This window comes from Oenanthe melanoleuca, chromosome 26 (assembly GCF_029582105.1).
Source record: "Oenanthe melanoleuca isolate GR-GAL-2019-014 chromosome 26, OMel1.0, whole genome shotgun sequence".
Taxonomy (NCBI): domain Eukaryota; kingdom Metazoa; phylum Chordata; class Aves; order Passeriformes; family Muscicapidae; genus Oenanthe; species Oenanthe melanoleuca.
Genome location: NC_079359.1, coordinates 5,493,950 through 5,507,795, shown reverse-complemented (window position 1 = coordinate 5,507,795; position 13,846 = coordinate 5,493,950). Strand labels below are relative to the sequence as shown.

General features: G+C 52.5%; 1 protein-coding gene across 1 annotated transcript in view; it reads left to right on the top strand.

Moving 5' to 3' along the window:
• Positions 1-13,846, top strand: part of PKP1 (plakophilin 1) — a 45,168-nt gene that overhangs the window by 19,478 nt on the left and 11,844 nt on the right. Inside the window, exons 4-9 of the mRNA XM_056511563.1 lie at positions 6,008-6,152; positions 8,367-8,574; positions 9,255-9,432; positions 11,484-11,598; positions 11,872-12,027; positions 12,129-12,305. Coding sequence (XP_056367538.1) covers positions 6,008-6,152; positions 8,367-8,574; positions 9,255-9,432; positions 11,484-11,598; positions 11,872-12,027; positions 12,129-12,305 — 979 coding nt within the window. The remainder of the gene's footprint in view (positions 1-6,007; positions 6,153-8,366; positions 8,575-9,254; positions 9,433-11,483; positions 11,599-11,871; positions 12,028-12,128; positions 12,306-13,846) is intronic.

Below are 13,846 nucleotides of genomic sequence, written 5' to 3'. Positions count from 1 at the left end.
CTAATCAGGAAAGAGAAGCCAGTGGAAGCTGTTCAATTCCTTCCATCCAGTCCATTTGGTGTAGGAAATATAAGTGTAGGATGGTCCATCATGTTTGAGCATCAGATCCCTTCTTGTAGATGTTGCCTACAAGCACAGGGCATGTAAAACACAGCAGTGAGCTCAGAGCCTCCCAAGGATGTACCTGTGAATGCAGCTGAGCTCCCGCTGACCATCACCTGCTTTGGGTGGTGACTGAATGTTCCCCCAATGCCCTGAGCTACCTCTGGCTCTGGAGCACAAACCATGTTTGGTGGTCTTGGGAGAGACTTGGTCTGCACAAACCATAGTCTTGGAAGCCTTGGGAGACCATGGTTTGCATGATTTGAACTGCAGATCACTGCAGTGAAAGCTGGAGAAGGAGGGGCTGCAGCTTCCCCAAAGCCCCCAGGGCTGCTGCAGCATCACCCAGGGCTTGCCCTGTGCCAGCCCAGAAACTCTCACAACTCCCTGACAGAGGGGGAATTTTGTCACACAGCCCTAAAAGCTCCCAAACTCTTTCCTGGTTGTCCCTGGTCCCAAAGAGAAATTTCCTAGTGCAGGATGTGTGTGAGTCTGTTTATCAGGGCTCATAGACTTTGTTCCAGCTCCCACAAAAGGCCTGAAACTGTAGAGCCATTGCCCCAAGGAGTGATGGAGATACTGAGAAAATCCCCTTCTCTGTCAGCAGCATGAGCCAAACCATGCCCTTTTCCACATCTGGCTGAGCCTCCCTCCCTTGGGATCGAATAGGAGGGTGTGTCCCAGAGCATGGCTGCCAGGAAATGTCACTGTCCCATTAGAATGCTGTCATGAGCCCAGTTACTGCTGCCCCTGTGCCCAGTTACTCTACGTGTGGCACATGCCAATGAGCCCTGGCCAGCCCAGAGCACTGGTGGCCTTGGCTTGCTGCTGTCAGCAGCTCCCTAAATCCTCTGGAACAGGAGCCACAGATGTTACACAAACTGGAAGTGATTTGTTCTAGGGAATTTCTCACTGAAGAGCAGAAAAGTTTAGTGGGCAGGGTGGCAGGATGCCTGAGCTCAGGGCTACAGTGCCCTCTCCTAGGGAGGACACAGCCCTGGAGCAATTTGGCAGGCTCTGGCCAAAGCCATGCTCATGGGGCTTGGTCATGGCTGTGGAGAGGTCACTTGGAGAATGATGGCATTTTCTGAGAGGAGAGCTGCTGTTGTGAGAGGGATTCTCTCCAGCTCTGGCTGCCCTTGGTTAGGGAGTGGCTCCATTTACACACTCCTGGCTTGGGGCACAGCTCATCTGGCAGAACTGGTTCTGCTGTGGAAACCTCAGGCTCCAAGTCGGGCTTCAAGCTGGGCTTTGAGCTGTGGGCTGAGCTGGGGCTGTGTCCCCTGGGTGAATCTGGTGTGGGCACAGCCCCTGCTCTGCCTGGAGCTCTGCTGAGCTGGACTGGGGCAGGGGGCACTTGGTTGGAGGGGAGGAGGTTGAGAGCAGCTGTCCTGAAAGCTTTGGAGACATACAAAGGAGTTGTTGTCTTTGGAAAAATGGCTCTTTTGGGTGACTCTTAGCCCTCAGAAGTGTCTTGCAGGGCGCTGTTGGCCTTGCTGTCAGTGTGCTCTTGTTGGGGAGGGGCTTCTGATGTGGGTCAGGAGCATGTCTGGGCTCTCTGTGCTCTGTAGGGCTGTTGTGTCTGGAGGATTCTCCACCTGGAGATTTCAATCTTCCCTTGGCTCCCCCGATGTTGAGTAAGGAGAGCTTTGCTGGTAGGTACCCCATTATTAACTCCACATGCAGGGACAGGGCTCAGCTGGGTCACAGCTGCTGCCAGCTCCCAGTCTGGGGCTCTGTCCTTCCATTCTGGTCATTCTCCAGGTGGAGTCTGTGCCTTTGTGACATGAAGGTTCTGTGTTCAGTTTTGGTGCAGCAGATCTCCTGTTTTGGGATGTGTTGGATGCCATTTCTGCAGGCTTGCAAACAGCCTGCAAGAGCCAGGGAAGGGCTGGATGCTTTCCATGCTTTCTGAGGATGGATGGATTCATGGTCCATGGGGTGATCTGAGGTGATCCATGGGGTGATTTCCATTGCTGTGAGAGGGATTGCTGACCTGTGATCTGCTGGGTCTGTCTGTGGCACAAAACTCTGTAATGGCCATTGATGGTGTCAGTACTGGCTCAGCAATGGTGCTTCTCAGGCATCCTCTGCTGTGGTCTCCCCAGATGGTGTGAGAGGAAAAACTGGTCACTGGGTGTTCGTAGGTGGTGAGAGTGGTGTGCAGGTATCAAAATCCTGAGTGTGCAAGAACTGTCAAACTGTCTGTGCTGAGCAGTCCCTCTGCATCTGGTGACAAAGTTATTTAATTTCTGCAACTCTTCTTGATCATGTGATTGCTGCCATTTCTTGAACTGGCTTTGGCTGTGTGAGACAGGGAAGAGCTGCCTCTGATAACTGATATCCCTCAGAGTCCTCCCTCTTACAGCAAAAAGCCCCTTTCTTCCAGCAGCCTGATGAGCAGTGTAACACTGAACTGTTCTTCAGGAAAAGCCTTTCTGTGATTCCCTGACAAACTAGATCACATCACAGGGGTTTACTCACCCCATGCTGTTGGTTCTGGTGATGAAATCTGAGTTCTACACTGTTTCCCAGATCAGGAGATTGAACACAATTGAAAACTCATGCAGTTTATTCCTCTCCACCAGCCCCAGTGTCATGATCCTGCCTCAGTGAGCAGAGAGAGACCTTCTCATGTCCACTCCATTTCTTCCATGAAGAATTTCTTCACAGAAGGGGTTGTTAAACACTGGAAGAGGGTGATAGTGGAGATAGTGGAGTCCTCATCCCTAGAGGTGCTCAAGGAGCACTTGGATGTGACACTGGGCTGGGTGACAAGGTGAGGATTGGCCATGGATGGACCTGATGGTCTCAGAGGTCTTTTCCAACATCTGGGATTCTGAGATTCCAGACATACTTCTCTCTAACCACTCAGAGACTTGAGCCTTGGTAATCATTATGTGATATCTGGGTTGACATTTTGCAGCTCAGCAGCTCTGGCCTGGGCTCAGATCTTTAGGGTTGTTCAGTGGCTCCTGCCCATAGGCTGCTCTCAATGAGCAGCACTTATGTTTTGCCAAAATGCAGTTCTCTGGAGTCTGGTGGATCTGGAGGAATTTTCTTGGTGTCCAGGACTCTCTCTTCTCCACAGAGCCCTTCTCCTTCCTGAACTCCTGTGACATCCCTCAGAGCTGCAACATTTCACCCTGGAAGCTGCAGCACCAGTGTTTTCAGCAGTGGAGACCACCCATATTTGTCCACTTTGAGCCATTTCCTCTGCTGGGTGGCACTTGCAGCATGCCCCATGGGCCAGGGTAGCACCCTCAGCAGGCAGCTTTTGGCTAAATTACATGTTGCAATTTGATGTTATTGATACTATTTATGCCCATTCAGGATAAAAGTTTCTACATCCTGCTTGGTCATCAGGGAGCAATGATGAGAAGCAGTAACAAACAATGGGATGTTTAATTCTCCTAGGAAATTTGGAGTCTTTGTGCCCCTCCAGCTGGAACCTGGGGTACAAGAAAGCTGTGTCCACCAAGGGCTGACATGGTTTTAGTTCTGCTTAGAGCGGTTGTACTTTGTGTTTCAGGGGCCACATGGGCCAGACAGGGCCAGGCAAGGTGGCCTTGGTGTCTGTGGCCCTGCAGTGGCCTGAGCTGGTCACACCACTTCAGGAGATGCCTCTGTCTGGGCTGAGCATCTGCCCCCTAACAAAGCCAGCACCTCTTACTGATCTCAGGGAACCCCAGATGTCTGAGCTGGGGACATGGCTGAGAGCCCAGGCTCATCCCACCCCTGGAGAAGGATTGGGGTGTTCTCCTTTGGGAGCATGGAATGGGCAGCTGGTGTCTGCAGACAGTCTCTGGCTCAGGGTTTGCTGATCTGGATCAGAAGCCTTTAATGGCCACCTGCAAACCCACATTTACCTTTGGCCCCATTGGGGACGTGGATGCTCTTCCCTGTGCAGTTCTCTGTGTGGAGACAGAGACTGAAGCACCTCATTAGAGACCCTGGAAGCAAGTGTCCCTGCAGGCACCTGGGAATCCCTGACATCTCAGAGCTGCTCTGCCAGAGGTCTTGGCTGCCTCAGCTGGCAACTGTTGAGGAGGCAGCAAAGACTGTGGCAAGCCTTTGGGATTTCTTAGTGTCATATTTGGCTCTGGTGACACCAGCCTGGCCCCAGCTGAGCTGCTGCAGTGCCTGTGCTGTGACTGAAGCTCAGGGGCAGTGGGTCCCCTAAAGCCATTCCCTCCTGAGATCAGCTTCCCTGAAGGACTGCAAACAGAGAGCAGGGCAGGAGCTCTTGAAATAGTCAGGAAAGGTACCAAGGGTGTTTTCTGATCCATCTCTTGTCTTTTGGGGTAATTAAAGGTGATCAGTATCAAAGCAGTGGAGACCAGAGTCCTTCATGCTGCTTTTTCTGTGAAATTCCCTGTGGAATTGTGCATGTGCTGTGTGGATTTGTAAGGGATAAATGTTTTATCTCACTGTAAGTGCTGCTGGTGGTGACTAAATGTCCTTTCCAGACCTTTATTCTTTACATTTCTTTGGCACAGTCAAAGCAACTCTGTCCATCCCATGCCTGGAAGTGCTATTGTCTTTTGTTGAAATTTAACACTTCAAATGTAATGGGTTCATTTAAAGAACTGATTAAAAATCGCTGTTCTGTTAGTCTGTGGCATTGTCTGAAGATGAGCAGCCCCTCTACAGAGTCAATCCCTGGTGTGACATAGCAAAAATGTGTATAAGTAAATGTGGTTCAATCAGGGGCTGATTTCCTGTTCTCCAGGTAAAACTCCCCATCAGTCCCAAGGGAACATCATCAGCCAGGCACAGCCACAACTTCACTGGCTGGGGAGGCCCTCACACTTTTGGATTCCATCCACTGCTAATAAAGCCTTTCCCATTTGTATCCCATCACTGCTGTCAGTAAAACAAAGCAGGAGCTTGGGTTTGACTCTGCTCAGTCCTGGATTTGCAAATAATGCAGCCCCCACTGCCATGAGCTGCCTCTGCAGGATTCAGCTGCAAGGGTGCTGAGAGGACACAGGAACTTTCAATTACATTAATTTCTATAACTGGAAGCACAGATAAGCTTTGAAGTTCAGACCCCACTGAAAGTTTGGACCCTTTTCTACTTTTATGGGGTTAAAACATCACAGAAGGTACTAAATAAGAGCAAGCCAAAAAAAGCAGGACTTTCACATTTCTAAACAAGTAGAAGAACCTTCAGATGTTTGTATTTCTCCTGAGGTTCCAGTCCTGCCCCAAGCCAGAGGAATTAATATCCTTTCTCTGAAGTTTCAGGCACATTCTTTACCTCTAACAGGGATGATGACAGTGGTCAGCTTTTATAAGAGCTTGGAGACAGCCAGTGTGAACATCCCCTGGGAGCAGGATGTCTCAGAGCTATTATTAACATTTCATAAACTGCCTATTTGTCCATCCCATCATTCCAGACAGGCCTTTTCCTGAGGGATCTGCTTGAGCTTCCCCAGACCATCAATTGCTCTTACATTTCTGCTTCCATCACCTCTCACATCAAAGGATCCCACAGTGTAGGAAATCCACCTGCCTGTGTTACCTTGTCGTCATGACCTGGCAGATCACTCATTCCACTCCTGTCCACTCACTCCTTTATTTGGGGAACAGTGAACTGGGTCTGTGAACTGACCATTTGGATATGGTCAGACATCCCCCACCTCAACCCAGCTTTCATTTTCTGTCTCCTTTGCTTGTGGATAGACTGGATCTGGAATTCATTACCCTTACTGCTCTTCACTGTGTCTTTTCCATCTTTTACCATCTCTCTTTGAGACAGAGAAATCCACTAGAGGTGCACTGTGTGTTCTGTGTGGCATGTGATAATATTTTATCACTGATTCATTCCCAACAGCTCTCAGTGCTGGCACAGCTGTCTTGGCTGAGCACTCACCCAGTTCTGTATTTCTCTTTGACACAGGATCTGTGGTGATGAGATTGATGCTGGCACCATGACCATCCAGAAGGCCATCCAGCTCCTCTGCTCCTCTGATGACAAGTACCAGGCCATGGGGGCTTACTACCTGCAGCACACCTGCTTCCAGGATGAGTCTGCCAAGCAGGAGGTGAGCAGACTCCTGCAGTGCCCTGCTGCCACACCAGGGCTGATGGCACAAGAGAGGGATGGGACTGGTTTTCCCTAGAGCCAAGGATCCACAAGTTCCCTTGGTTTTCATAAGGGTGCTTTATACTTCATTAGTCAAGCTCAAGTATTAATTAAGTAGATTTTTCAGCTGTTAATGGCCACTTTCTCACAACAGCAGTTGGTCAGGATTTAATGCCTGGAATAGTTTCTGGGTAGCAGAGGAGTTCCTGTTGTCACCATGAGCTGCTGTGGCACAGGGTGATGGGGTTTGGCAGTGTGGAGGTGTGGAAGTGTGGAAGCTGCCATCCAGTGTCCTCTCCTGGGGACAACTGCACCCAGTTCCACATCAATCTTGCACCAGTTCCACATCAATCTTTCACTGTCTCGGACCTGCAGAGTTTGCCAGACAAAGCAGCTGCTTTAAGTCCCACTGTGACCTTTCCTGGGCATTGGTCAGTGACCCTGCAGCCCTTTGCCAGCCTTTTTCACAGCCCTTTTTCAGACTATTTTAGCCACCTGAGCCAATAGGCTAATTAGTGATAATGTAAAAAGATAATTTTGCACATCCATAGTGGTGCCTGCCCTATCCTGGGAGTGTCCAAGGCCAGGTTGGGCAGCGTTTGGAGCACCCTGGGATAGTGGAAGGTGTCCCTGGCCATGGCAGAGGGTGGTACAAGATGAGTTTTAAGGCCCTTTCCCACCCAAACCACTCTGTGATTTTGTGATCCTTGACCACAGAGAAGCCCTTCTGATAGCACAGGTTAATTTTCTGATGCTCTTCCTCCTCAATTCCTTTGCCAACATGCAGCAAAGGAGGCAGCCTGAAGAATGGATCCAAAGCAGCAAGGATGTCACCAAACTTTATCCCCACCCTGGATTTACTGATGCCAAGCCTTTAGAGGTGGCTTTCCCTGTCCTGGCACAGCAGTGGAGCTGGAGAGCTGGCCCGGTGTGGGGCTGTGCCCCTGTCCCTGGCTGCTCCTGGATGAGTGCAGGTGCCCAGCCCAGTTCAGGTGGCCGGTTGTGGGGTGGCCACATCCTTTGTTACCGTTGCAAACCCTCTGTGAGTGCTGGGCCGTCCCATTGTTCCCAGAAAGATGTGCCAGAGCAGTGACTCATCCCAGGACACGCTGTTTTCCTTCCCTCCTGAGAGCTGCTCATTCATTGTCCATTGCCAGCAAAGCTCAGCCAGGGGTGCTGGTGCCAGGATGGGCTCCGGGCACATCCCACCGCGGGAGCGCTCAGCACCTGGAGAGCTCAGCTGTGCTGTCCTGCGGGTCGGGGCTCCCTCCACTGCCTCTGCTGGCCTCAAGGCTGGTGACACTGGCCATGACCATGCTCTGAGCTCAGCCTGTGATCTCAGCATGCAGATAAATGACCACAGCGTGTCATTAGATGGCTATAAATGGCCTCTGCACACAGGCAGGGCAGCATTTCTGCTCAGTGCAAGCTGTGGAGGTGGGTGAAAGTTTGCAGGAGCTCATTTCCGTGGGCAAAGGACTCTGACCGTGGCCATTACTCACAGGCAGCCACTCCTGCAGTTCAAGCTTTTCACTCCAACCTCCAGGCCAGGAGCTTTGTGCTCATGACCTGTGGCCTGAACCAGACTGGCCCGGCCCTCATTCCCTGCAGCTCTGCTTCTGCTCCCCCAGGATGGGCTGTCCAACCTTGGCTCTGCTGGGGCAGTTCTGGGTGTCCCTGTCCCAGCAGCGTCCTGTGTCAGTGCTGCTGGCCTGTGTCTGTCCTGTGTCTGTCCTGTGTCTGTCCTGTGTCAGTGCTGCTGGCCTGTGTCTGTCCCATGTCTGTCCCGTGTCTGTCCCGTGTCTGTCCCGTGTCTGTCCCGTGTCTGCCCCACTGCCCCAGCTCACACCCCGTGTCTGTCCCGTGTCTGTCCCGTGTCTGTCCCGCTGCCCCAGCTCACACCCCGTGTCTGCCCGTGTCTGTCCCATGTCTGCCCTGCTGCCCCAGCTCACACCCCGTGTCTGTCCCATGTCTGTCCCATGTCTGTCCCGTGTCTGTCCCGTGTCTGTCCCGTGTCTGCCCCGCTGCCCCAGCTCACACCCCGTGTCTGTCCCATGTCTGTCCCGTGTCTGCCCCGTGTCAGTGCTGCTGTCCCGTGTCTGTCCCGTGTCTGTCCCGTGTCTGCCCCGCTGCCCCAGCTCACACCCCGTGTCTGCCCCGTCTCCCTGGCCAGGTCTATCGGCTGGGGGGCATTGCCAAGCTGGTGGAGCTGCTGCGCAGCCAGAACCAGAACGTGCAGCGGGCGGCAGCGGGGGCCCTGCGGAACCTGGTGTTCAAGAACCCCACCAACAAGATGGAGACGCGGCGGCAGAACGGGGTGCGGGAGTGCGTGAGCCTCCTGCGCAGGACAGGGAACACGGAAATCCAGAAACAGCTCACAGGTACTGCACCTGCTCAGCCCAGCAGCTGGCCTCCCCTGCCTGGGCTCTGTAGCCCTGGTGCTGCCCTAGCACAGACAGGGGTTTCCTGCTGCTCCTGCGCCAAAGGGTGACCTCAGTCACAGGAGCTCTGGCCCTTCCATGTTCCATAAGGGTTCCTCACTTCCTGAGTGCCCGCTGGGGAAGCACCTGCACAGGTCTCCTCCCAGTCATGGTCACTCTGCCATTCCCGTGCCTCCCTATGCTCTGGCCCCTGTGCTGTTGCCAGGGATGGCCAAGAGAGCTGCTAGCCCCAGTAGGGTTGGCTGGGTCCTCTCTTTGGTGCCTCACCTTTGCTGAGGAATTGATGGGAGTTTTTTGGTGCAGGTCACCCTCAGCTGTGTCCCAGGTTTTTTGTTGCAAGCCTTTCCATGATTCCTGGAGAGATGCTGCTGTCCCCTGCAACCTAATAGCAATAAATAGCAACTTTGGAAGGAGGGAGGATGCTTAAATGCCCACCTCCAGGACCCATCCTGCCTGTCTCCCATGGGGATGGACAGGGACCAGAGCTGCAGGCAGCCTCTGCACCCTGACTCAGAGGGGTGAAGGGAAGAAGGATTTTGGTGCTGGAATCATCCTGACCTAAACAAAGCTCCTAATGCACATGACTCTGTGCTTGAGCTTCTGTCCCACCTACTTCCTAGGACTGCTCTGGAACCTCTCCTCCACTGATGAACTAAAAGAAGAATTGATACAGGAGGCTCTGCCCGTGCTGACAGACTGTGTTATCATCCCTTTCTCGGGCTGGTCTGATAGCAGCTGCAACAGGACACGAGAAATTATTGACCCAGAGGTGTTCTTCAATGCCACAGGGTGTTTGAGGTGAGTCATCAGGCAGGGACTGACTGCAACTTGTGTCTGTGGGCAAAAGCTGAAGCCATCTAAATCCTCTTACAATGAACTGAATTCATGCTCATTACAATTGTGTTAATGAAAAATTCTCCTTGAGAAAGTTTTCTTGACTAAGAGAAGGTGCAGGAAAAAAATTACATGTAAAATATTTTTCTAGTAGCTTTTTATTTTTAACAATTTTGTTCTTGCTAACTAAAACTATCTTCTATCTTCTCAAAAAATATGGAAGCTATTTTCTGCACTAGTGAAACCCATCAGTGTTTAGCTCAGACCAGGAAACTGGACAGATTTTGCCTTTAGAGATTTGAGGCTTCCAGAGAAAACAAACTGACTTAGGGTTTAGGTGAGAAAAAGACAGAACTCTCTATGTGGGGAAAACAAGCATTTTCCCACTTCTTTTGATATCTGTTTTAGCACAGAACAGTCCCATTGTCCTGGACCTTTCCTGGCTTATTTCATCAGGAGACTCAGCTCCAAGCAGGAGGTGCAGACTGAGCCCAGAGTAGTTTTTTTTGTCCACGGGAATCCAGAGTCCTTTTGTAGAGGATCTTCGTCCTGACTTGCTGTTTCTCCCTCCTTCCTCCTCCACTTGGATGTGAGCTCCTTGTCTCAATGGGAACAAGTGGGGCAAAAACCTGCCCTGTATAATGAGGTGCTTTCATCAAGGGAAGCTCTCCCCGAGGGAGGCAGCGCCGGCCGCGCCCTTCCCAGACATGCAGCTCGCAGGAGCTGGAGCTGCTTATGAAGCGAGAGGCTGATCATGGCAGGGCCTTTGGAGAGCTGATACCATCACCTCCTGTGGCTGGGAGCCGTGTCTGGGAGATTGGGAGTGCTGCTCCCTTCTTCCCTGCCCTGGAAGGCAGCTCCCCCGAGCAGCTGGGCTATGGTGGGCATCAGCTGCTCTGCTCTAAGGCCATCCCAGCCTGCCTACACCATGACATATCCCATTAAAATGAGGGAAAGACAATGGCAGCAGCTTGCAAAAAGCCTCTGGAGTTTTACTGATGTAGACTCTGTCTCCTGAGACTGATCCCAGCCTGTAGCAGCAGTGCCCAACACCCCAAAGAAGACTGGCAGCTGCAGGACAGCAGGGAAGCTCCAGAGGCTGAGGGAGCAGGACTGGGCAGCAGAGGGAAGCTGGGAGTTGGATCCAGAGCCCCTGCTCCAAGGGCTGAGCCAGGACTGCTCTGAGTCACTGCCCTGCCACATCAGAACACAGGGATGAGCAGCCCTGGGTTTGCCCTGGGCCTGAGCCATTGCTGCTCAAGCATTTCTGGATTGCAGATGAACCCATGTTAATGAGGAGGCTGCAAATCACAGTGAACATCAGATCCAGTTCTGGAATGCCTGCAGTGAATATCTCACAACCACTGCCAACCTCTCCTTGTTTTTCATTTGCAAGCTATAAGGCAATAAAATTGGGAAGGAGAAAAAAAAAACCAGAACAAAACAACAAAACCCATATCCTGTTACTGCAAAAACTCCCCTGTCCTGACAGCCACTGGTGTCCAGGAGCCCATTTCAACCTCACAGATGGCTCAGTCCCTCTGGCCAGAGCCATTGCTACTCTCCAGCATCTCCACTCTGTTTCCCAGTCAGACATTGCTGCTGACCCTGGGTAGGTCTGTCCTTGCAGCCCTGTGCACCTTCCTGATGATCACAACAGCCCCAGGTGGTCTTCAGCCAGTCTTCCTGTTGGAAGCTCCTCTCAGGAGGCAGTGTCTCTGTAGTAGCACATGCAGTGCCTCTGAGGCACCCTCCTGGTGTGACTGTCCCTAGGAGGGTGTCTTCTGTGCAGATCTCCTTGCAGGACATGTTCCAGGTGAAATCAGTTCTCAAGAGCAACCAGAGAGCTGTGCACTGGTGCAGTCCCACCAAAGGTCTCCACAACGGGAGCAGCTCTTCAGCCTTGCTGAACCTGCCAGAAAATCCCCAAATTCAGCAACAGCCATAGCCAGAACAGAGTCCAACTCACCCTCTCTCCTCCTTGTCCCCTGCCGTGCTTCCCATGGCTTCCCCAGGAACCTGAGCTCTGCAGACATGGGGCGCCAGACCATGAGGAACTACCCCGGCCTGATCGACTCTGTCATGACCTATGCCCAGAACTGCGTGGCCTCCAGCCGCCCCGACGACAAGGTACCAGCCCTTCCCTTCCCTTCCCTTCCCTTCCCTTCCCTTCCCTTCCCTTCCCTTCCCTTCCCTTCCCTTCCCTTCCCTTCCCTTCCCTTCCCTTCCCTTCCCTTCCCTTCCCTTCCCTTCCCTTCCCTTCCCTTCCCTTCCCTTCCCTTCCCTTCCCTTCCCTTCCCTTCCCTTCCCTTCCCTTCCCTTCCCTTCCCTTCCCTCTCTGGTGCTGCTCCATAGTTTTCTGCCTAATGTGATGTTTGCATTTCTCTCCTGGGGGTGATGCAGTCTGTGGAGAACTGCATCTGCATCCTGCACAATCTCTCCTACCGCCTGGATGCTGAAGTTCCCAACAAATACACCCAGCTCAACCACATGGCCCGGAGTGTTTACATGGACAAAACTCTCACAGGCTGCTTCAACAGCAGGAGTGGGAAAATGGAGGTAGGATGTACCACAGAGGGACTGGGGATGTGCTGTTCAGCCCCAGCAGGGGCTGAAGGGAAGAGCATGGTCTGAGCTCCCTGTTTCTCCTGTCCTGGCAGAATGATGAGTATGGGGTCCCCCTTCCTGAGGAGGATTTCAAGCCCAAAGGCCCCAGCTGGCTGTACCACTCGGATGCCATCCGCACCTACCTGTCCCTGATGGATCAGAGCAAGAAGGATGCCACCCTGGAAGCTTGTGCTGGAGCTCTGCAGAACCTCACTGCCAGCAGAGGGCTGGTAAGAGCTTCCCTCTCCTCCACAGGTGCACCAAATGTGCCAGCACCTCCATGGAATCAGAGAGTCAGTAAGCTTGGGAAGACCTCTAAGGTCACTGACCATCATCACTTCTCAGCCATGAAAAAGGAAAATGTCCTCCTTAAACCTCAGGGCACCACAGCCAGTCCTTCCATAGTTTGATCCAGTGGGATGTTTATTAACTCCAAACTCAGTGTCTCATGGGGGGCTGCAGTCAGCATCCCAGGCCCATGTCCTGGGTTTCCAAGTTTCCCCAGTCTGTTGGTTGCACTGGAAGCAGCTGCTGCTATTGGCACCCTCCCCCTGGGCAGCAGTGAGGGTGAGCCCAGATGTGCACCAGATGTGCTGAGAGGCAGGAGAAGGGCTGAGCCACCCCTCCCGTGCGTGTGCTCCAGGGGGAGGTGGCTCTAATGACAGGCTGGCTTGTGCTGTGGATTGTGGCTTTTCCACACCTCAGAGCTACCTGTAAAACAGCTGTGCCACATGTCCTGAGCCATGGGCACGGCAGCATGGCAGTGCCAGGGGCTGGGTGACGCTGTGGCACCGTGGGGGACATGTCACAGCCGGGCCTCTGTGGGCCCACCTGGCTGCCCTGGGCACGTCCTTGCAGGCTGCCTCCCTGGGACAGCCCCTGACTTGTCTGTTTGTGCCCAGCTCTGTCAATCCCCATTTAAATAAGATGGATGGGGAGATAAAGGGATAATGATTCCATAGGTAGGAGAGGCGTGTCACGTGTGGGGAGTGTCCCACCCAGAGACACGGGTGACTCACATGGAGCCTTCCCTGCTAGGCTGGCATTAACCTGCCAGCTCTGATCTCTTTTTGTCACAACAATTTCCATGCTAAGTAATTGGGAACCTTGACTTTTGGCAATTTAACTAAGCAGTGCCATGAACCTGAAGGTGGAGAGAGGCTGTCACGTATGGGTAGAGCTGGTCAGAGAAATGGGGCTGGAGTTTTATGCTCCAGGGAAAAGAAAATTTCAGCAAGCAACAGCATTGCATAAGGGACAAACAACCAAACCCAGCTCTGACAGTGCTGGAGCAACTTAATTCAGCCTCCTGGAATGGAATGGCTGAAATTTGTCTGGATGTGCAAAAGTGGCTCCTCCCCTTAAGGGTCTCATTCCAGCTCAGAGCTGGAGCTGGAATTGCTGAGTTTGCTGTCATTTGGTGGAAAGGGAATCTGGGGATGAGCTTCCAGAGCTTGCTGTGATCCTTTAGCTCTGAATGTCTTTCAACTGCACTTTACACACCCTACATTCCTGCTGGTATGAATGTGACACAGGGCACATGTTTTCCAGCCCCTTCTCTCCATTCCCATGTTGATGGAATGTGTCTCCAGCAGCCTTTCTGGTGGGGCAGGAACTGAGTTGTTCAGCTTAAGCTCTGTCAATAGGGGCAGTTTACTCGGGGGATGTGCTTAAACTCATCTGCCCTGGCTGCATCCTGAGACCTTCTACATTTACAAGCATAAGATTGCATCTGAGTATTTTTGGTCCTCAGACTGTTTTTTAAAGGCAG